This window comes from Rhinolophus sinicus, chromosome 12 (genome assembly GCF_057876585.1).
Source record: "Rhinolophus sinicus isolate RSI-liver-muscle chromosome 12, RSI-T2T, whole genome shotgun sequence".
In the NCBI taxonomy this organism is placed as follows: Eukaryota; Metazoa; Chordata; class Mammalia; order Chiroptera; family Rhinolophidae; genus Rhinolophus; species Rhinolophus sinicus.
The window spans coordinates 50,396,247-50,417,691 of NC_142512.1; the positions used below are offsets into that span (position 1 = coordinate 50,396,247).

Consider the following 21,445-nt stretch of genomic DNA (forward strand, 5'->3'; position numbering starts at 1 on the left):
CATATAAAATAATTATTCGCTCAGTAAGATTTTGCACATATATCCTGGATGTAAATACACTAGACCTGTCTAAATCTAAACTCCAAGTATGCACCATTCTTTTTAAGGCTCCACAAAAAAAAAAAAAAAAAAGCGAGACAGAGAGACAGAGAGAGAGAGAGACAGAGAGAGACAGAGAGAGAGACAGAGAGACACAGAGAGAGAGAGAGAGAAGGAAAACTCAACAAGTCAGATCCCTTTCTGCATTGTCAGGTAATTGTTAGCAGAAATCGCCTGTAATAACAAGCCATTTTAAAGGAATGCCAATTCAATTCTATCCTGCTTAAAGAAGACCCAGAGTCCTCCTTTGTTCTAACCTGGGCAGTTTTGAGAAAATAACAATACGTTCTTTCAGAAACTGTGGGGCATCTGAAAGGTAGGGCTCCTGCTCCCCCAGATAAGCGCTGGCAGGAGAGGTGACTGCTATGCAGTGGGAGGCTGGTGTTAGCTCCAGGGTCGTCAGAGGGAGCCAGGCGAGGTGAGGGGGCGGCAGGAAGAAAGTGTCTCGCTTTCAGAAACTTAAAAAGGATTTCCACTCCTGCTTGGTGTGGCCTGCACGGTGGCAGAACCACCAGCCTCCTCGGAAACGTCTCTTCACCCTCCCTGCTGATGGCATGTTTGCAGTCTGGGACTATTTCATGCCTCTGGTTCCTTCCAAGAGTCTGAGGTTTAGGGTTTGGGTGAGCTTGATGGTTAGTCTTCCCCCCCCCCTCCCCTTACCTTTTTATTCAGAGTTTCCAATACACAAAGTGCTTTATAACAGCCATGGAAACCTTCACGGCCATAGAATTAGAAAAGAGCTATGACCAGTGGCAGCCACGCGCGGGAAAGGCCTATGGGAGGGCCCGGTTATGTGGCACGGATGTGTGGCTTTCTCATTTGCTAATCTGGCCCCCAAAGTGGCGTTTCTTTGCACAGACCAGACTGACAAGGGCTTGGGCTAAGAAAGCAGCAGAGCCTGACATGACGGATTCAGGAATGCAGCTGCCCTTGAGCTGGTCAGTTTGGGAAGTTGTACAGCTCCCAGCCAGGCCTCTCTTAGACATTCGTGAAATGTTTGTGGAATGAATGTGTGCTGCTTTTTTAAAGGGCTCTGTGTCATTGTTAGGACGCACTGGATGCTTCCCAGAAGCAGGCGTCCCAGCGTTTGAATTTGTCATTGTTGTCTTCGCCCCTAGACTCCCTGGCTCCCCTGACAGGGAGCTGAGCTCAGGGAATGGCAATAAAATGTGCTGCGAAACAAGCTGACCTTGGTCCTTCTCTTGAAATCTTCTGTCCCCGTGCTGCCATATTCTCTGGAGATTGCCACCAGCAAATGCCTTTACCCCATTTTTCCATTTTTTTCACCAACCAGTTATACAGGAATAATTGCTAGAAACTAAGACTGAGCCCACCTGAGCTGTCATCTGGTTCTTCTGCGGAGAAAACAGCTCCCAAATGATGGGCAGGACACCCACAGGGCCTGGAAATCTGAGTTCCAGGCCTCGCAGCCATCTATCTGCCCCACCTTTCTGTCACCTTCCTCTTTCCTTACACCAGCACACAACCCTCTGTCCATGTGTTAAACAGGATGGAGTTTTCAACACCGGTCTTTGTTGTGCAAGGGAATGTGTTATCATTCAGACCAGGTTTGAACCAGAGGATTCTCATCTTGATTGCTCCAAAAAAAAAGAGAGAAAAGAAAAAATGCCTTTCCCCTACATGGTCCTTCAAACCGGGGGACCAATCAGGAGTCTGGACAGAGGGGGAGAATGGCTCTAAGAGCCCCGAAGGGAGGTGCAGATAACCCATGATGACATCATCGGGTCACGGTGTCAGTCACAGCTTATGCAAAATGCAAGACAACCACTGAGATTCAGAAATTCTCAGCAGCCCCTCTTCTCTCCCAATGCATTCTCTTCCATTGACAACCTTGTTTGGGGACTGTCATTCCCAAATGTGAATTAATATTGCCCCACAAAACACAGAGTCCAAAGGAAATAAGGCAAGGCCAAAAAGAAACAAGACCACGAGTAAATGGCTTCCCTCACTGGGAAATAAAGATGAGGATGACATAGCCCATTTGGTTTTCTTTATTAAATAAGTCTTTACATACTGAGCGGCAAGTATCCAAGAGTTGGTGGCTACTGTTTTCTTGTTTCACTGTTGTTGTTGCAAGTGTGGGTTTTTACTCCTTAACACATAGAGCTGTGAGAGTCTGGACAAGTGAATTAACCACTCTACCTTCCCCTCAGCTTTCTCATCCATTAAATGAGGAAAAGATTAAGAACTATCATGAAAGGTTTTCTGGGGGAGATACAGGGGATACACCCAGGAAAAGCCCCTTGCAGGTTGCCAAGCACATAGGAAGGTTTCGGCAAACATTTCTTCTTATGAATAAATATCCCAATAGAGCAGAAAAGAAAAAAGGACAGGGTGATAATGGAGGGCCCCACACTTCCAAAATGATAAGGACTTCTCTGGGTTTCAGGGGACAGTGATGTCCCATTTCTGCTTTGTAGAACAAAATGATTTTGAAAATCAGGACAGGCTGGATCAAGATGTAAATAAAGAGGCTGCCACATAACCCAGAGAAGGAAGAAATCTCAGCACCCAGGGGAGAAAAATCAGTGTTAGGAAACCAAGTCAAGCAAGGCACCACTCCCACAAACCCAGAGATGTTCTCACGGAAAGGAAATTAAAAGGAGGGAAGACAGGATAGATGTGCACGGTTCAAATCACACTTTGTTCTCTGCTCCTCTGAGACAAAGGCAGCCAAACCCTGATTAGGGGAGAAGGGAGGAGATAAGATCAGAGCCTCACTTCACAAAAGAGTGGAGCCCCAGTCTCCCCGTGTGACCCAAACAAGAGCTGGAGCCCAAGCGAGAACAATGTTGTGGAGGAGTATGGCTTGCTGGACGCACTGGCCTGCGTGCGTGTCTGGGGCCAGCTCTCCCAGGTCACAGCCGCCTGTGGAATTCTGTGTGTGCAGGGCCACGCGGGGGAGGCAGACGCAGCACCCCAGCTCGGCTCGGAGCCCCGGATCTGCCTCTCCCATGGACTATGTGGCCTTGAGCAAGCTGCACGCTATTCTCAGGGCTTCTGTGTCCGCACGTGCAAAGCAAAGAGTGATTTCTTCCCCTCACTGCTTCCTAGGGATGTCTAGGGAATAGAGTTGATGAGTGGATGTAAGGGCACTTCAAAAGCAGAAGCAGGAAACAGTGGTAAGGAATACTCATTAGCAGTGAAATTTTTGTTTTCATCAATAGGTGAGAAGGCACAAGAACAGATGAAGAAGTGTGCTTTAGAGTGATATTTGAAGGGGGGTAGTGAGAGTAAGATACGAACCTCCAGGATCCCTTTATGTGACTGAATGATTCTACAGTGTGTGAAGCCGGGGTTCGGTGGGAACCGTGTGGAGCCGTGACACGTCAGTCCAGGCAATCATTGCTTATGGGGGCAAAGGGACAGAGACCCCCGTGGAGGTGGAAGTGGACACAGTGCCTTGGACGGAGCAGGGAGTACACAGGCCCGAAACAGATTAGGCCGAACCAGAGATTGTCCTCCACAAGCTGGCACCCCACGCCTCCTCCATGGGGTGACTGCCCAGGGACTGGGAGACAGCGCCCATCCTTGACCCCTCACTGCATCACCCCACGTTCTGAGCCACAAGTGTCACCCAGGAGCAGCAAAAAGCTGGCCTTTTGATGTTTTATAAGCAAATGAATACCTGTTGAAATCGAGTCTGTCCACCCCGCCCCATCCACCAGCCAGTGCGATGGTCCCAGAAGCTAGTGTTTCTCTCCTGTTTCTCATTTCCCTCCACCTCCCTCTTCGTCTCTTAGTCCTCTTCCTTCTTCTTCCAAATATATAGCAGTTTGGAATTAGGGGCAGGGGTGCAGATGGCTGGGTTTTTTGTTGTTTTTTGGTGTTTTTTTTTTTTGTTTTTAAATGCCTCTGGCTGGAAAAGAGGTAGGGTGTCAGGTCCAAACTGTATTGCAAGAGTCCCCGAAGTCCCCAGACTCCACACATCCAGATACACGCACTTTCCTTCTCTCTTTCCCTTTAAATCCCCCCACCCCCACCCAGGAAGAGTTGGGGAGGGACTTGTGCTTCTGGGGCTCTTGGGGGGCCATCTGGGAGTGATTAGCCTACAGATTTCAGGTAGCTCCAGCCACACGTGCAGCCCACATGACACCCTAATTCCGTACCCACAGCTCTCCTTCTCCAAACAAACAGCAGCAGCCGTTTGCAGGGAAAAGAAAATGCCTTCCTTAGAGGAGCTGCAGAGGAAAGCCAGGGCATAACTGTCTCCTCTGCATGGACCCCCACCCGTCCCACCCACCCCGCCCACCATTCATTCAACAGCCAGCCACACTGTGGTTCATCCGTGAAAGGGCTGTGCCCTGTGCTTAGAAAAGCAAGCAAGAAAACCAGGAAGAAAAAAATATTTATTATCGTATATTTGGGTAGCAAGGTCTCGGGGTTTTTAAAGGTTCTAATATGTTAATAATGATTTCAGTTTGTGGTTTGATTATTTTCTCAAAACCTGTAAATCCAGGCCAGAAATGTCTAAAGATTGCAATCTGAAAGTTTTATATTCATCACTCCAAATATTCTCCAAAGGCATGTCTCTAATACCCTTTCTTATAGAAAAAAAAAAAAAAGTCAAAGGGTAGGACATTTAGAAGAGAGTTCCAGGACAAGGGCAGAATTCCTTGTAAGTGGCATAGGCAGCCATCAAAAGGACATATTCTGAGGGGAGTCACAAAGACAGCCCATCTAACTAGCGAAGGTATCCCACTGTGTGTCTGATAGCTGTAATCTACCATTAGGTATTCATTGCTTTGGCTAAGTTTTGTTCATTCATTCCTTCACTGAACATTTACTTAGCAGAGTCTATATGGCACATAGATTGGGGATACAAAGAGGATAACACTCTGTCCTTATCCTCAAGGAGATCAGTTTAGTGGTGAGCGTATATGCACAAAGGACAAATGACAACACAAAGAGGCCCGCACGAACAGAACACAGACACGGAAGCAAATGTCTATTCCTAGGGAGACCTCAAGTCTTCATAGAGGGGTTAGCACTTGAATTGGATCTCTATCCCCTAGTACAGTCTAACTTCCTCATAGACTAAGAATAGACTAAGCCTTAATAGTCATTTACTCCATAGTCTGAAGGAGTCTCCCATTCTTTTCAAAGAGAACATCTTTTTTCTTTTATGGGGGAAAGACACCCTTCCCTGACAAGGAAGGAGCAAATGAAGGCAAATCAATAGTTCTTTCCCCCCGCCAGGAAGCATTGCTGAGGCTTTTTCAGAATCAAAGGAGAATCTCATCTTTTCTTTGCACCCATGCTTAGGTCTCAAAGGCAACCTCCCTCCCACGTCCTGGCTTGCTCGAAGAAAAATCAAAGAGCCCCTGACAGCAGTGAAGTTAGGCTGGGGAAGAGGGGCGCTCAGTCAGACACCACCTTTCCTCCCAGTTGCTGAGGGAAACATCTCGACCTTTGAGACTATCTCCATTGTTCCACGAAAGTATATTTAGGGCGCTCTCAGACTCGATTGCACCCTCTGCCTTGTCAGCATAGTCCACTTGGCTGATGATACGAACCCAAGAGTTGCTGAAGCAGGTCTCAGGCCGAGCTGGGCCGAGGAAGGTGGGCCTAATGCCCCACCAATATCACCCCAAAGCCCTGCTTTGCTCAGACCTCAGTTCCTGCAGGAGGGTCAGAACCAAGAGAACCTCCAAATGCTAAGAATATAAAAAGCAATTAGTGACGTTGGCTTTAGGCAGAACCTAAAGGGGAAAGAGAAATCTTGGCACCCCACAAAACTCCACCTCCCTAGGCCGCTTCCGGAACCACAGTGTTCAGCCACTCAGCGTTTGGCCAATGCCACTACTCTCCTCCCCCAGAAGATTTCTTTGCTCCTGGAAAATCATCTGGAAACTGTCATCACCACTGTGCTGGTTGGCAGATGTCCCCCAAAGAGAGAGTGAAGCATACCACACACTACAAGGCATTCCTGGGCTCAGACCAAGAAAGGGCGGGGGTGGGGGAGGGAGATGGCGGCTCGGGCAAAGAGCAGCACAGCATCACCAGGTATAGAACAAGAGAGGGGACTCCCAGGGCCAAGGGTTGGGAAGGAACCCCACACTGGGCCGGGAGCTGCAGACCACTTCTCCCCGGCAACTCTGATGGAACTACGAGGATGGGAGGCAGCTCTGTGACCTCTGTTCTTTCAGAGCAAGAAAGGGACGATGCGTGGCAGAAACAGAGAGAGTCTCAGAACAGTGAGCCCAGAGGGCAAAGCAGGCTGTGGTTGACAAAGGCTGAATTCTGAGGGAAACCAGACATGGAGACAGTAGCAGCAGGGACCCAATCTTGTTCCCTTTGGATATTAGGCACATAGTAAGCCCTCATGTGATATTTGGTTGATGTTGAGCTAACTGGGAGAGAGATGACAAGTGACAGAATGACAAGGAATGATATAGGATGGAGAGGACAGACAGGATATCTCCTCTGTGTGCACTTCCTCTACCCAGAACTCCACTCCATCCTTCAGACCTATGGACCCCTCACACCAACTGACCCAGTTCCTGCACAGCCTCTGAAGTCCATGCCTGGACAGCAAGCACCTGGTCTGCTGTCCATGATACCTCAGTGCATTTAATACAGTAAAAGCTCAAAGGAAAGCTGGATGGGGGCTCCTTCAGGAGAGCCGGGAGCCAGGTATGTTGGGAGAAGTGGACCCTAGAGGAGTGGGGTGAATGCCTGGGTAGACAGTGTCTGAACCAAGGGCACCCACCCTGCTTCCCTTTCCGACTAGAGAGACACCTCAACCCTCAGTCAGACACCACCTTTTCTCCCAAGTACTGAGAGGTACACCTCCACCTTTGACATGTCTTCATTGCTCGAAGACAGTGACCATTTAAGGGCAAGGTGCCTCTGTTTAGGGCGCTCTCAGACGCTATCTGGTTTTTGAAGAATAATAAATTGCCTGATATTTGAATCTATAGTGACCCCACCTCTAAAGTATATGAGGAACTGCTTACTTGCCTCTGCTTTGCATGTGGATATTAAGTCAGATGAGACTAAAAAGACAGCCCTCCTTAGCCAACCGAAATTGACAGTCCTGTGGGCTTGAGGAGCACCCCAAGAGGAAGCAGGTTTCTGCCATCAGTCTATGCCTAGTCCAGGCTGGAGACCTGCCCTCACAGTTCAGCCAACCTGGACGTTGGGGGAGAAGCAGCTTCCAGTCCTATGGTTCGGTGTGAAAGAGAACAATCTGCCTGTTCCCCTTAGATGCAAATGCATTTTGTCCTAAAGTTAGTGGCAGGGACACTGTGAGACTTTTTGGGTCTTAATGACTTAACGGGGGGAGGGGGGGGACCCTGTCCCTCTCTCCTATACCAGGCTAAATTTCACACTCATCAATAAAATAATAAAATAAAATAAAAATGGTGGGGGTGGACAGATAAAAGGCCATTGAAGAGTCCACTTAATATTTTTTACATCCGGGAAGGGGTCTTGGGAGAAGATGTCATAGAGAGAAGGAAAGAAAAACCTGCTTTCTCAAAATCCCTGTTCTGCCTATTCCAAGCTGGGGGAGTACCAGAGACACTTCTCTTCAAACAAACCTGGGACAGAATCCGATACTAGTGCAGCCTGTCTTTCCTGCAAGCTTGCAGACAGCAACGTGCACCAAGAAATTAATTTGAAATAAACAGTGACGAGGCACGAAGCCTTATGGGCCCTGGGTTACTTGCGCCCCAACTTCCCGAAGCCCAAGGGCTGCTGAACCAGGTTTTCTGGTCGACGACCCCCTGCAGTTTTTGTGACATCACAGCTCCGAGAATCCTCCATGGCCAGAACCCCCAGCCTCAAGACTTTACTCTCGGAAAACTCCAAAGTTGGGGGCTGACCTCATGACCTTGGCCCTCCCGGAACCCTGGGGCAGAATGCACTGCCGCGGAGCTCCGACCAGTAGGCAGGAGACCCGGCTGCGCGCTTCTGCCACCCGCTCTGGGCTCAGCTGCTCCAGAGCGGAGCCCAAGCCGAAGCAGAAAGGACGCACGCAGGGCTTGGCCCCCGTAAATCTACAGGTTTGAGGAACCAGGGAGATGCGTTGTGCCCCGGGGACCTCCCGGGTGCTGCTGAGATAGAAAAGGTTTGCGAGAAAAGACAAAAGATACATCGTCTTCAATTCAGTTACCTTCGGAATTGTGTATTAATAGCTGTCTCCCTTTCCGTGCTTTGATAGAGACATTTTCCCGATTACTTAAGATCCGAAATAATCACCCACCCAATAGGACATCTTAGAGGCAGCAGCTGGTTAGAGACCCTTCAGGCTGAGATGAAGCCATCGCTATAGAGTCCACTGTCCACTCGGGAAACCATACAAAAGCCCTGAGCATCTCAGCTCTGTTCTGTCTGCTCCCTCCCTGGTGTGAACACCAGGTAATGAGAAGGGGACGCGGGGAGGGGGAGGTACAGGTGCGAATCCACGACGCGCAGGAAGGTCATGGGGCTGAAGCGAGCCCCCTGGCCGGGTGCAGCGGGGCTGGCGGCAAAGGAGGCATCGCTGCGCGGAGCGCTTCTTTTATTTGTATTTTTAAGTAAGCAAGGCGAAGGCACCTTCAGCTGAAAATGCCTGAAAGATTTTTAAAAGAGGAAAATTGGGGAAGGGGAAGAAGAAAAAACAAAACAAAAAACTTGGCCTAAGAAATTTCCCGCAGGCCGTTCTAGAGACGCGTTGAGGAATCCGCGTGACGCGCAGCTCCCTTGTATGTACCCTGACTAAAGATGGATATTTGGGGGAAAGGATTTAAATTTTTTTTTTAAAGAGCATACTTTCTTTGGAAGCATAGCCCTTTTGGGACTGGAACTCCCCACTCCCACCGGTCCTTTTCCCCTCCGATAGCCAACCGGTAGTCCCAGACAATCCCAGCTGTCCTGTCACTTGTGGCTCCGGGCCGCACCCCTGGGGAGCCCCGCTGGGTTACAGCCACCGCTGCCCCACAACCCTGCTGGGTCACCCGAGAGCCCACTGAAGGTTCACGCCTCTCTCACCGGACATCTCCTGTCCACGTCATCCCTCTCTCTCTCTCAAAATAGAAAAGGGAAGAAAACTGAAAAGCCCCCTCTTGGCCTGCAGTTTTATGGGGGCGCCCTGGATCGTACAGTCCTGGGTAACACATGACAGAGATTCTCCCTACGTAGGACTCCTGATTGGGGACAAATATACATGTAGGACTAGACCGTCACCTGTGTTTTCAAAACGTGTTTCTAGGTCTACAGGCCTGTGAGGGGACAGGCAAACCCTCGGGCAAAATGTCCAAAGGTCACATTTATTCACTGTTCAACAGATATTTATTGCACCTCTACGAAGCTACTGGCACTTTCCTTTTCCTTTTTTCTGCTGCTGTCCAGCTCAGCGTCTGTCCTAGACTCGGCTTACCTGCCGCTCCTTCCAGAGAAGTGGTGTCCGGTGTGAAAATCCACCGGCAAACATGCTCCACGCCCAGTGAAAAGTACCAATTACCGAGGAGCGGCCGGGAGCGCAGGGCGCGGGAACCTGAGGTCCCGCCCGGGGTTGGGGTCTTGTAAAAATAACTGAAGGGAACCGGGTCCCGGGGACTTGGCAGAAAAAAAGGGTCACCCCCGTCTCTGAGCACTTCTATAGAAAACGTTGCCCAGGGCTGAGATCTTTGGGAGACTCCGCAGCTGACTCCAACCAAATTCTTCTAGGACGTGCATCCCTGCTGAAATCGGACTTAGACACGGTCCCCACTTTTGCTTAGGAATTTTGGGGAGGGATGTTGTAGTCCTTAATTCCCCAGGTAAAGGGAACCCCATCCGCCACCCCTCCCACCCCCATCCCGAGTCGGAAACCCCCCTTGCACTGTGCATTAGCACGGCGTGTTTGCACCGCCCCCCCGAGCCCGAGAAACTCGCTCTGCGCCAACAACTCTGGGCTCCTGCCTCCGCGCCCGCGTAGACACGAAGGGAGATTGGCGGCTCTGGCTGGGGAAATTGAGCCCGGCGCCGGCCCCGGACGCCGAAAAAGAAGGAAGGAATCCCAGACCTCAGCTTCCCGAGGTCCCCCTTGGGATCTGCTCGCACCTCCGTGTCTCCGCTCCCGGCGGCAGACCTCGCGGCGCTGGCTCTGGAGCGGGGACCAAATACACGTAGCTGACGCGCGAAGTGCCGTTGGTGCCTGACCCTTTCCTTGACCAGCGCCCTTTCCCTCGCTCAGCCCCACCAGACTGGGGTTCCCGGCGCGTTTAGCTCTTGGCAGAAAGCTCCGGCTAAAACTGGGCCAACAGCCTCAGTTTCCCGATATGGAACTTCAACACTGGGAAAAGGTGCCTTTCCCTCTGGCTCTCTCTGACTCAGGTCCTCAGGTCGGGGACTGCTAGCGTCTTCCTGGGGCAGTGAAGAGAGGTCAGGGGCGACCCGGGAAAGTCACGCAGGAGTGAACTGAGCCCCTGAATGGGGACGGAGGAGTTGGCACCCAGGCCCCTGCAGAAATGCAGGACCGCCCCACTGGCTAACCCATGGTGCCCACGCGTCAGACTCGGCCTGGTCCTGACACGCCAAGCAGAGGGCAACGTTTGGCACCTAGGGGGTGACTGGGGGTTGGGGGGGAGGGTTCCTTCTTCTGGTCTCAGTCTCCACGTTCTGTGCAAAATACGTTCTTCGTGTCAGGCATCTAGAAGTCTCTTTTTTTTCCTGTCCGGCCCTCTATAGACACGGACCTCCCAGTTCTCCTAACCGGGATGCCCAGAGGTGCATCCGCACGACAGGGAATATCGTGTAGGAATTTCTGCAGAGATAAATCTCAGCAGCAAAGCAATTCTGATTGACTGAAACACACCACCATCATCAAAATGTTCCTGCAGTTTCTGTGAGGTAGACGTTTCTAGGCTTTTGGCGCCCCCTCTGGATACAGCTGAAAATTGCAGCCCATTTTTTCAAGTCAACTGTTTATCATAAAATTTCAAAGATACAATAATACAAAATGCTTGCATCAAACGAACAGAAAATATATAAAGCACCGTCGCTTATGGTTAAAAAAGCTATATATTACCTATATCCTATTACATAACTGTATTAAATATATTTACATATGTACGTATCTATCTTGACAAATATTTAGTGAAATATTCCAAAATATCTTAAACTCACAGTCGCCTTCACTGCCTTTATGCCAGTAAACATGGGAATTACAATAAAATGCAGGTAAATACAGACGCCCTGGTTAGAACTTCTGCCCCAAGTTCTGGCCTCTGAGTCTTCTCCTGGGTCAGGTGTCTGCAAATCACAGTTATACTCACAAATGTCCCCCCCAAGGACACAGATCAATCCATACTGCACGGGACTTTTTCTCCCCAAAAAACGATTAAGTTGGTCTTATACTTTCCGAGCATATTCACGCGACCACGACGACAAGACTATTGTATAGAGGTCTCTCAAACGTGTAAACAAACTATAAGGTACCAGAGACGTCCATTGTGAATTGCATTCGATTAGAAAGTAAATACTACTTAACAGGGTCGCAACTTACTACCTTCTGAAGAGTTCCGTTTCCTATAAGAAATGTCGACTTCTTCGGAAGAAAACTAGAGAAAATGAGATTTAAAAAAAAAAATCTTCAAGGAAAAATCTTTTAAATCTTGTTATTTGCAAGATTTGCAAATTAGAAACAAACAAGTCTCTGATATGATGCGGGCCGATTCGCAATAGCAATAATTTAAATCGGGGTGAACATTTTCGAGAGCCAGAAAGGGGGGAGTCGAAAATTAAGACTTTTCCATAGTTGTGAGTATATTTGTGATTCTGAAGACGTGTAACCCGCAGGCGACTAAGGGTTTTCTTCTTCCCCAGAACAGATACCCAACCAAACTCTAAGCATTCGTGTCAACACAAAGATTGTGCTCAAATCACACTTGAAATCATCAGACACCCTCCTCCCCTCCCCCAGAACTCCCAACTGTCTTCGAGTCACAAAAAGGATCGGACTGAAGTCTGGGCGACAGGCTCTCGCCCTTCCAGGTGTTTGTAGAGGAGGACGAGAGCAAGCCAGCAGCGCGACTCCGCCAAAGAGGGCTGTTTTGTCTGCGGCGGTGCCCATTTGTTTGGCCTTTTACAAAACGAATGATCGGCCCCAGCCTGGCGGCCCGGGACGGCCACATTCGCAACGTTCGATCTCTCAAAGCCAGAGCGGTTTGCAAACTCTTTCCAGGGGCAACTCTGCTGACGTTTTGACTCGGCCGAGAGGTGAAGAGCAGAACGTCAAAGCAGTGGCCCTGTCACTAAGGCGTGTCAGCGGTGTGGGAGATTGGGGGGCTGGAGAAGCACTTGTCCCAGTTCAAGGTCGGCGGGGCGCGGGATGGCTTCACGAGCGCGGGACAGTGATGCCGCCACAGCCGCCAGCCTTCGCCCGCACTTAGCTCTGGTTTTTCATTGATTCCCTTTGCAAGAGCGCAGCAGAATCCCGACCCGCCGCACCAGCCCCGGCGAACCAGAGCATGTTAATCTATTTATATGGATTATTACAGAGGAACAGCGGGCGTTGAGTCACCAAAACATTTGCTTCAAAAGACCATTTCTAAGCACTCTCGGAGGAGGCAGTCTCCGTACGGAGCGCGCGTAACCTGGGCTGCGCGTTAAGGAGCAACTGCTTTTCGAATACTGCAAACTCCAGCTAAGTCCCTGGTATCTCGGAGAAAGCAGTGAAAAGAAATGCTTGGAGGTGGGGGTAGATCCTAGTCTCGACACACACACACACACGCACGCACACGCACACGCACACGGAAAGATTCGCGTGGGGACGGCACCAAAATTCTGACATTACGAGAGTACGGCAAACTTACACACTTGGATGTCCCTGGTCCCCCGCCTTCCCCGAAGCACACCCCACCCCCCAGGCCGGCAGTGGGACCAGCGGCAGCGCTCCCCGCCCCGCCCCTCCCCTCCCCTCTTGCTCCTCCCCTCCCCTCCCGTCACCCAGCCCCGTGCCACAATCCTCCTCCCCCCCAAAATCGCATCCAATCAGATGCCTGCCAACCCCTGAAATGCCACGCTGTGATTGGCTGAAGGTCTCTAAGGTGAGGCGGAGTATTTATTAAAGAGCCGCTGGGCTGGGAGTCCGAGAGCAGAGAGCGGAGCTTGAAACTGACTGGGAACTTCCGTGGCTCAGCGACTTGCCAGTTTCACCCCAGGAACTTGTCTTTGCAGGAGAAGAAAAGGGGAACAAACGTCCCCGCTTTAGCTCTTTCTTCCCCTCCTCCTTCTCCTCTTCTTCCTCACCAATTCGCCTTCCCCCCACTTGGAGCGGGCAGCTGCGGGCTGGCCACCCCGTGCCTTCCCAAGTGCTCGCCACCACAGCCGGGTGAGGTGCCAGGCTCCCCGGGAGCCGCTCGCTCCGCGTCCGGGCAGCCGAGGGGAGAGGAGCCCGCGCCTCGAGTCCCCGAGCCGCAGCGGCTTCTCGCCTTTCCCGGCCACCCGCCCCCTGCCCTGGGCCCGCGTATGAATCTCCTGGACCCCTTCATGAAAATGACCGACGAGCAGGAGAAGGGCCTGTCCGGTGCCCCCAGCCCCACCATGTCCGAGGACTCGGCTGGTTCTCCCTGCCCTTCGGGATCCGGCTCTGACACGGAGAACACGCGGCCCCAGGAGAACACGTTCCCCAAGGGCGAGCCAGACCTGAAGAAGGAGAGCGAGGAGGACAAGTTCCCCGTGTGCATCCGCGAGGCCGTCAGCCAGGTGCTCAAGGGCTACGACTGGACGCTGGTGCCCATGCCGGTGCGCGTCAACGGCTCCAGCAAAAACAAGCCGCACGTCAAGCGGCCCATGAACGCCTTCATGGTGTGGGCACAGGCGGCGCGCAGGAAGCTGGCGGACCAGTACCCGCACCTGCACAACGCCGAGCTCAGCAAGACGCTCGGCAAGCTCTGGAGGTAGGGCGGCGCGGCGGGGTGGGCTCCGCGGGGCGTGGGGCGCTGGCCCGGACCTGCTCTCTGTGGCCGGCCTCCCTCCCGGTGGGGGGGAATTATGATCCTGAAACAGGCGGGGTGGGGCCGGAGGGGGTGGGGACGAGGTGTAACTTGGCTCAGAGTTTGACAAACTTGTTGGATTGTTCTAAGGAAGGGGGGGGGGATCTAGGTGGAGGGGAAGGGAGCTAGCCAGAGGATAGGAGACGACGTACAGGGTTCACGGTGGGAGGGGGCAGCCCCCTGACCTCCCGTTGATATGAAGTTCAACCCCAAGATGGGGGCTGGAGTGCGAGGTGAAGTTTGCCTCTCCCTCCCTGTAACTGTGCTCTCTGGCGCAGCCCTCCACCCGCGGAGGTGGGATGGAGGGTGGGGGAGAAACCGCGGCGAGAGGAGTCCCCACGGCTGGAAGGGGAGGGGAGGAGGCAGGCTGCTGGAAATAGGTGGGCGCAGTGTTGCGGAGGGGATGGGGGGAGCGTCAGGAGGCTATCCTAGCAGATTTAAGTAGTTTATAGAAAGTTTTTAAAGGCTGTTGGGGCGGGGGATAACTCCAGTAGCAAAGGCATTTAGAGTGGGAGCCGAGAAAGCTATTTTCAACTGTAGGGTTTCCAAAATAGAAGAGAAGGGGAGAGGGCGGGGCGCGGAGTAACCGCTCAGGTCCGACTAAAAGGACTGAGATTTCTTTTTTCATTTACTTTTTTTTTTTTTTTTTTTTTTTTTTTTAAGAAAAGTTATGAGCTGCGGCAGTGGCTGGAAAGTTGGGAGGAGGGAGGACGAAGGTTGTGTGCCAAGCCGCGGAGAGGTCGGGGTCACGTCCCCCTCCCACCGCCCTGACAGCTCTGAGAATTTCACAGACCCCCCTCCCCATTCTCTTTTTCTCTGTGTCCCCTCCCCCGCCCCCAGACTGCTGAACGAGAGCGAGAAGCGACCCTTCGTGGAGGAGGCGGAGCGGCTGCGCGTGCAGCACAAGAAGGACCACCCGGATTACAAGTACCAGCCCCGGCGAAGGAAGTCGGTGAAGAACGGACAGACGGAGGCGGAGGAGGCCACGGAGCAGACGCACATCTCCCCCAACGCCATCTTCAAGGCGCTGCAGGCCGACTCGCCGCACTCCTCCTCCGGCATGAGTGAGGTGCACTCCCCAGGCGAGCAGTCGGGTGAGTCCCCCCCACGACTCCCCAGCCTAGCCATCCGAGGCCCCGCCTGGCACACCCCCAGACCTCCACCTAGTAGGCTCTGCTTAGGGACTTTGCGCTCCCCGGGGAGGGAAACACCACTTAATCGCCCTCCCCTCCCTGCCCTGGGCCCCACGAAGCCCCTAAATGCGCGCGCGCGCGCGCGCGTGTACACACACACACACACACACACACACACACACACACACACACACACACACACCGTAACCCCTACCTCCTAGCAGATCAATTTTTATTGTGCGCTATAACGCCTTTACAGCTTTACAGGACGTCTCCGTTCTTCGCTTTGCTCCACCACCCCAAAAGCACACATGGGGCTCTTCTACAAGTAGCAGTTTGGTCTTCCGGACCCTCCTGGCCTCAGACCCTCCTCTAACAAAGGAGCCTGCCCAGTGTGTACTGGCGGGTTAATCATTCAGGGTCTCCTCTACAGTGCAGCGTGCCATCCGCGCGGATGCGGGCCTTGTGACACTTTAGCAGGGAGGGAAGGTGGGGTTTCCTAAAACTAGATTAGAGCCTGTGCACAGCCCCTGTTGATTTTCCTTCGCTTCTTTGGCTTTTATTACCTGCAGGGCAATCCCAGGGCCCACCGACGCCACCCACCACCCCCAAAACCGATGTGCAGCCGGGTAAGGCTGACCTGAAGCGAGAGGGGCGCCCCCTGCCGGAGGGGGGCAGACAACCCCCCATAGACTTCCGCGACGTGGATATCGGCGAGCTGAGCAGCGACGTCATCTCCAACATCGAGACCTTCGATGTCAACGAATTTGACCAGTACCTGCCTCCCAATGGCCACCCGGGGGTGCCGGCCACGCACGGCCAGGTCACCTACACTGGCAGCTACGGCATCAGCAGCACAGCGGCCACCCCGGCGGGTGCGGGCCACGTGTGGATGTCCAAGCAGCAGGCGCCGCCGCCGCCGCCCCCGCAGCAGCCCCCGCAGGCCCCGCAGGCCCCGCAGGCGCCCCCGCAGCAGCAGCAGGCGCCCCCGCAGCCGCAGCCCGCGCCCCCGCAGCAGCAGCAGGCGCACACGCTGACCACGCTGAGCAGCGAGCCGGGCCAGTCCCAGCGAACGCACATCAAGACGGAGCAGCTGAGTCCCAGCCACTACAGTGAGCAGCAGCAGCACTCCCCGCAGCAGATCGCTTACAGCCCCTTCAACCTCCCGCACTACAGCCCCTCCTACCCGCCCATCACCCGCTCGCAGTACGACTACACAGACCACCAGAACTCCGGCTCCTACTACAGCCACGCGGCCGGCCAGGGCTCCGGCCTCTACTCCACCTTCACCTACATGAACCCGGCGCAGCGGCCCATGTACACCCCCATCGCCGACACCTCCGGGGTCCCTTCCATCCCGCAGACCCACAGCCCCCAGCACTGGGAACAGCCCGTGTACACACAGCTCACCAGACCTTGAGGAGATCTTACACAGAGGGTGATGATTGGCGTGATGATCATAAAAATTAACCGAAGAAAGAAATAACCAGAACTTCCTTTGGCAATTTTTTTTTTCTTATTCCTTCAAGACATTTAAGCTAAAGGCAACTCATACCCAGATTCCAAGACAGAAACTTTAGCTACCCAAACGCATTACCACGGCGTTGCGAATCAGTGGCCAGGCCACTCTTGGCTAGATGGACCAGCGGAATCGACAAGAAACTGAGCTTGAAAACCTTCGAAGCAAGCGTGGAGGATGATGGGAGAATCGTGTGACCAATTTGCTCAATCTCTCTGCCTGTTTGGACTTTGTAATTATTTTTTAGCAGTAATTAAAGAAAAAAGTCCTCTGTGAGGAGTATTCTCTATTTTAAATATTTTTAGTATGTACTGTGTATGATTCATTACCATTTTGAGGGGATTTATACATATTTTTAGATAAAAAATTAAATGCTCTTATTTTTCCAACAGCTAAACTACTTAGTTGAACAATGTGCCCTAGCTTTTCTTGCGACCAGAGTATTTTTGTACAGATTTGCTTTCTCTTACAAAAAAAAAAAAAATGTGTGTGTTGTATTAACATAGAAAAAACACAAATTTGTGTTATGTGATCAGTTTGGGGAGTTAGCTTTGCTTAATGCCTCAGGCTTTCTGATTCAAAGAGGAGCTGCCTTAGGAAAATAAAGGCCTTATTTTGCAAATATGGAAGTACACGTTAGTCTAGAGAAGCATTTGGTAAGCTTTATCATATATATTTTTTTTAAAACGAGAAAAACACCTTGAGCCTTAAAACCATGCTGCTGAAAAATACTCGCGCTCTTTTAGTGCATTTCCTCCTGTATTTGCTTGTTCATTGCAGTCGTAAGAAAGAAGAAGCAAAAGTCAAGCAAAGGAGACGAAATCTGTTTTGGGGATGTTTCAGCAGCCAGTTAAGTGCCCCAGCACACTGCCCCCTGGTTGCCTGCCCTGCCCCATGTGGAACACAGATGCTAGAATCCTCTCACTTACACTGTCACCTGTGCCTCTCTGAACACCAGCGGTTAACCTTCAAGACATTCCACGTGCTAAAATTATTTATTTTGTAAGGAGAGGTTTTAATTAAAAAAAAAAAAAAAAACTTCCTTTTTTTTTTTTTGTTTTTAAAATTTACCTTCTTTAAAATAGGTTGTTGGAGCCTTCCTCAAAGGGTATGGTCATCTGTTGTTAAATTATGTTCTTAACTGTAACCAGTTTTTTTTTTTATTTATCTCTTTAATCTTTTTTATTATTAAAAGCAAGTTTCTTTGGATTCCTTGTCCTAGATTTGTATAAATGCCTTTTTGTCCGTCTTTTTTTTTTCTTTGTTTTTGTTGAAAACAAACTGGAAACTTGTTTCTCTTTTTGTACAAATGAGAGGTTGCAAATGTAGTGTATCACTGAGTCATTTGCAGTGTTTTCTGCCACAGATCTTTGGGCTGCCTAAGTGTGTGTGTGTGTGTGTGCGTGTGTGTGTAGTGATACAAAACAATGCAAGCGTGTATATTCCCCTGCATGTTCTCTTGGAGAGAGGGAGGAAAGGGGGAGGGGTTCGGCCCACTGACAGACCTTAATTCTTAATTACATCTGTGGCTGGAGAGTTTGAGGATTGCTTTTTAAAAAAGACAGCAAACTTTTTTTTTTTTTATTTAAAAAAAGATATATTAACAGTTTAGAAGTCAGTAGAATAAAATCTTAAAGCACTCTTATAATATGGCATCTTTCAATTTCTGTATAAAAGCAGATCTTTTAAAAAGTATTTCTGTAACTTAAAAAACCTGGCATTTAAATCATATTTTGTCTTTAGGTAAGGTTTGGTTTGTGTTTGTGTTTTGTTTGTTTCCTTGTTTCCCCCCAGACCTTTTGTTCTCTCTGTGAAACTTTCCTTTTTTTTTTCTTTCTTTTTTTGTATATTATTGTTTACAATAAATATACATTGCATTAAAAAGAAAACTGCCCTATGTACTTATTCATCCTGTTCTCTTGTCAAAAGGATGATTTGAAGAATTTGGGCCCAAAAGAAGTTGTTCCATGCCGATCACTGTGTTATTTTTGTTTTTTATGTGCACTTTTGGCAATCCTAAAATCAGCACTGAAGAGAAGACTGAGTCCTCAAAACTCCACGCAGAAAAATCTTGACAAGTGCCACCCCAGTAGGTCACAAAGAGAATTACATGTCAGTAGTGGTCTGCTCAGGCAAAATGTTTGTTGTGGTTTTAACAACCTCATGCTTCAGGGCAAAAGTTGTTCCCTTGTAGAAGTCAGGAGGGAATATTAGACCTGAAATCACTAGCTTGTCAGAAGACAGAATGCCAGAGGGGTTGACTTCAATAGAGCTTGTCTGCATTCAATAGAGCAAACTTTCTGTTACCCAATAATGGGCTGTCCATTTAAAAGGCAAAGGAAACCAAAGTAAAACAGTGTCCGAAGGGGACCAGAGTGACGTCTGTTCTATTAACCCATTAAATAATTCAGAGTTTATCTGCAGGGATCACGGAATGAGATTATTTTTCTGTTCTCTCCAGTTTAACTCACTCTGAGAAGACGCAAAGCTATCGTAGAAGTAATAAGACCTAATCCTGTTTTCCTTGGCCCCAGTTAGATGGGAGTTTCCAGGATCAGAGAACCGTTCAGGTCATTTTTCATTAAACAGATGAAATCACTCCTTCCCTCCCACCCCTACACAGAGACACCCCACCCCCACTCCAGCTGATTGGGGACGTGTCTCCAAGGGGGCTGGTCTCCTTCCTCACCTCTGGCTGGTTTTACTGTTGGGCCTGCATCTTTGAGTCTGAACCAGCATCCAAACTCTCTGGTATTACCTCACATTGTCTGTTTTTGCTTATTAGATTAGTTATCAATTCAAGGCAACATTAGTACTGGGCTTCCTTGGCAAATTCCTTCAACAAACATGGATTGAGGGCCTGTGATGGGCTGAGTGCTGCACAAATACCTCCCTGCCCCCCACCCCCACCCTAGGCGTCAGATTCTGTTGCTTGCTGGTGCCATAAACATCCCATTTGCTTAAGCCCAGAGTCTATCTTCCATTCTTACAAAATCTCTTTATTTTTTTCTCCCTTACCAACTTGCAGAGTCATTTTCAACAGTCTCTGTGATGTTGAACTCTTCTCTGCCTTTATTCGCCCAAATCCCTTTGTCCATTAAAATCAATACACACCATTCCATCCTGACCACCCCTTTCCCAACAAATCTATAATGTTTGCTAGATAATTCTCTCTACTCCTAGAAGTGTCCTCTTTTCCTCAGTATGTGACCTTTGGCAGACCTTCTTAAAGCCAGAATATCCTGTTAAGACATAAACTTGCTAGGTGACCTAGAGCAAGCTGCTTCCTTCCCTGGGCCTCAGTTTCCCCTTCTGTTAAGAATGTTGATAATTCCTCCCTCATCTCATGTATTGTTATTAGGACAGTTTTTAGCATGGAGCAGTCTGAGAATTGACTGGCTCTGAATCTCCTGGTCTATACAGGATTCCTACTGCTTTGGAAGAAAGGCAAATGTTTAGGGTTTTCACAAGCTCTCCAAAGGATTCTGATATGCAGGAAAAATACAAGCCACACCAGAGTGCAGAGAGAGCATCTCTGAATCCGCTCACCATCATCAACCATATCTAGTCCAAGACCGATATCACCAGATTATAAAATATCTTAGAGGAAATTTTAGTCTAAATCCAGAAATGCAGAGCTTATCACCCTGACAACAAGGCATTTATTAGAAGCCTAGGAAACAGTCCTCCAGACCAGAAGAGGCTTGTATTTAGATCCAAGGTTATTTGTTTATTTGCACTATTTTTTTTTTCTATTTTAACAAAAAGGGAATTTTTAACCACAGGGAATAAACAAAAGGGAATTTAAAACTCAGAGCCAGTCTTTTGGGCTATTACTAAAATGGCCCCTTTGGATTAGTTTGAGTGTGTGTTTGACTTTCCCACCTCAACTCCATCCTATCCTTTCTCTTCCCCTGATTTCCAAAATCCAGATTTTTGAGGCATCAGTGTGACACTTTTTAACTTAAATTAATTGATGACCATTACTATAGTCAGAGATGGACTTACTATGACAGTAAAGAAACTAAAGCTTCAGGACTCGTCACTTGCACAGACTCCTATTAAGGCCCTATAATTAATCTTGTACTTTTTAATTTTAAATTTAAGCTCTTTTTCTTGAAGACCCCCCCCGCCCCGAAAATGTTATTCAGACATAAGACAAGATGACATACTGCCATTTGCGACAACATGGATGGATCTTGAGATTATCATGTGAAGCAAAATAAGCCAGACAGAAAAAGTCAAGAACCATATGATTCCATTCATATGTGGGATATAAAACTGAAAGCAACAAACAAACAAGACAAACAAATAAAAACTCATAGACACAACAACAGTTTAGTGGTTGCCAGAGGGTAAGTGGGAAATAAGGGAGGTAGAGAATGGTAAAGGGTGTCAAAAAAATTAATTAAAAAAAGACACAATAGAAAAAAAAATAAAAGCAATTACTTATGTAAAAAAATTAAAAACTGATAAGCGTCAGGTCCCACAACACCTGGGTCCATTGGACAGCAAACCATATGACATCAGAGGCTATAAGCAAGATGCTTTTCTTTCTCTTCTCAACAGTGCCTGGCACTTAGTAGGTGCTTTGTAAATATAACCTTTCATCATGTCTGTGGACCCAAGCAATGTCTCAGAATCCATTATTAGGAATCTCTACCACAGCTTTCTACCACTTGAGCTTACACAATTTTCTTATCCCTCTG

The 21,445-nt window shown here is 49.6% G+C and overlaps 1 protein-coding gene and 1 long non-coding RNA gene across 4 annotated transcripts in view; one reads left to right on the plus strand and one right to left on the minus strand.

Annotated features, from left to right (window-relative positions):
- LOC109451890 (uncharacterized) overlaps positions 1 to 12,936 on the minus strand; it is a 43,802-nt gene extending 30,866 nt beyond the window's left edge. For 2 of the 3 annotated variants that reach the window (XR_012492191.2, XR_016022982.1), the window contains exon 1: positions 12,903 to 12,933. This is a non-coding gene — a long non-coding RNA (uncharacterized LOC109451890). Of the gene's footprint in view, positions 1 to 12,902 lie in introns of all 3 variants that reach the window. The other variant, XR_016022983.1, reaches the window with a different exon arrangement.
- A 234-nt stretch (positions 12,937 to 13,170) lies between these two features.
- On the plus strand, positions 13,171 to 18,625 carry SOX9 (SRY-box transcription factor 9). Its single transcript, XM_074319689.2, has 3 exons — positions 13,171 to 13,988; positions 14,925 to 15,178; positions 15,790 to 18,625. The coding sequence occupies exons 1-3, from the start codon at positions 13,558 to 13,560 to the stop codon at positions 16,635 to 16,637; spliced, it is 1,533 nt and encodes a 510-aa protein (XP_074175790.1). The 5' UTR covers positions 13,171 to 13,557; the 3' UTR covers positions 16,638 to 18,625.
- Positions 18,626 to 21,445: the final 2,820 nt, after the last annotated feature.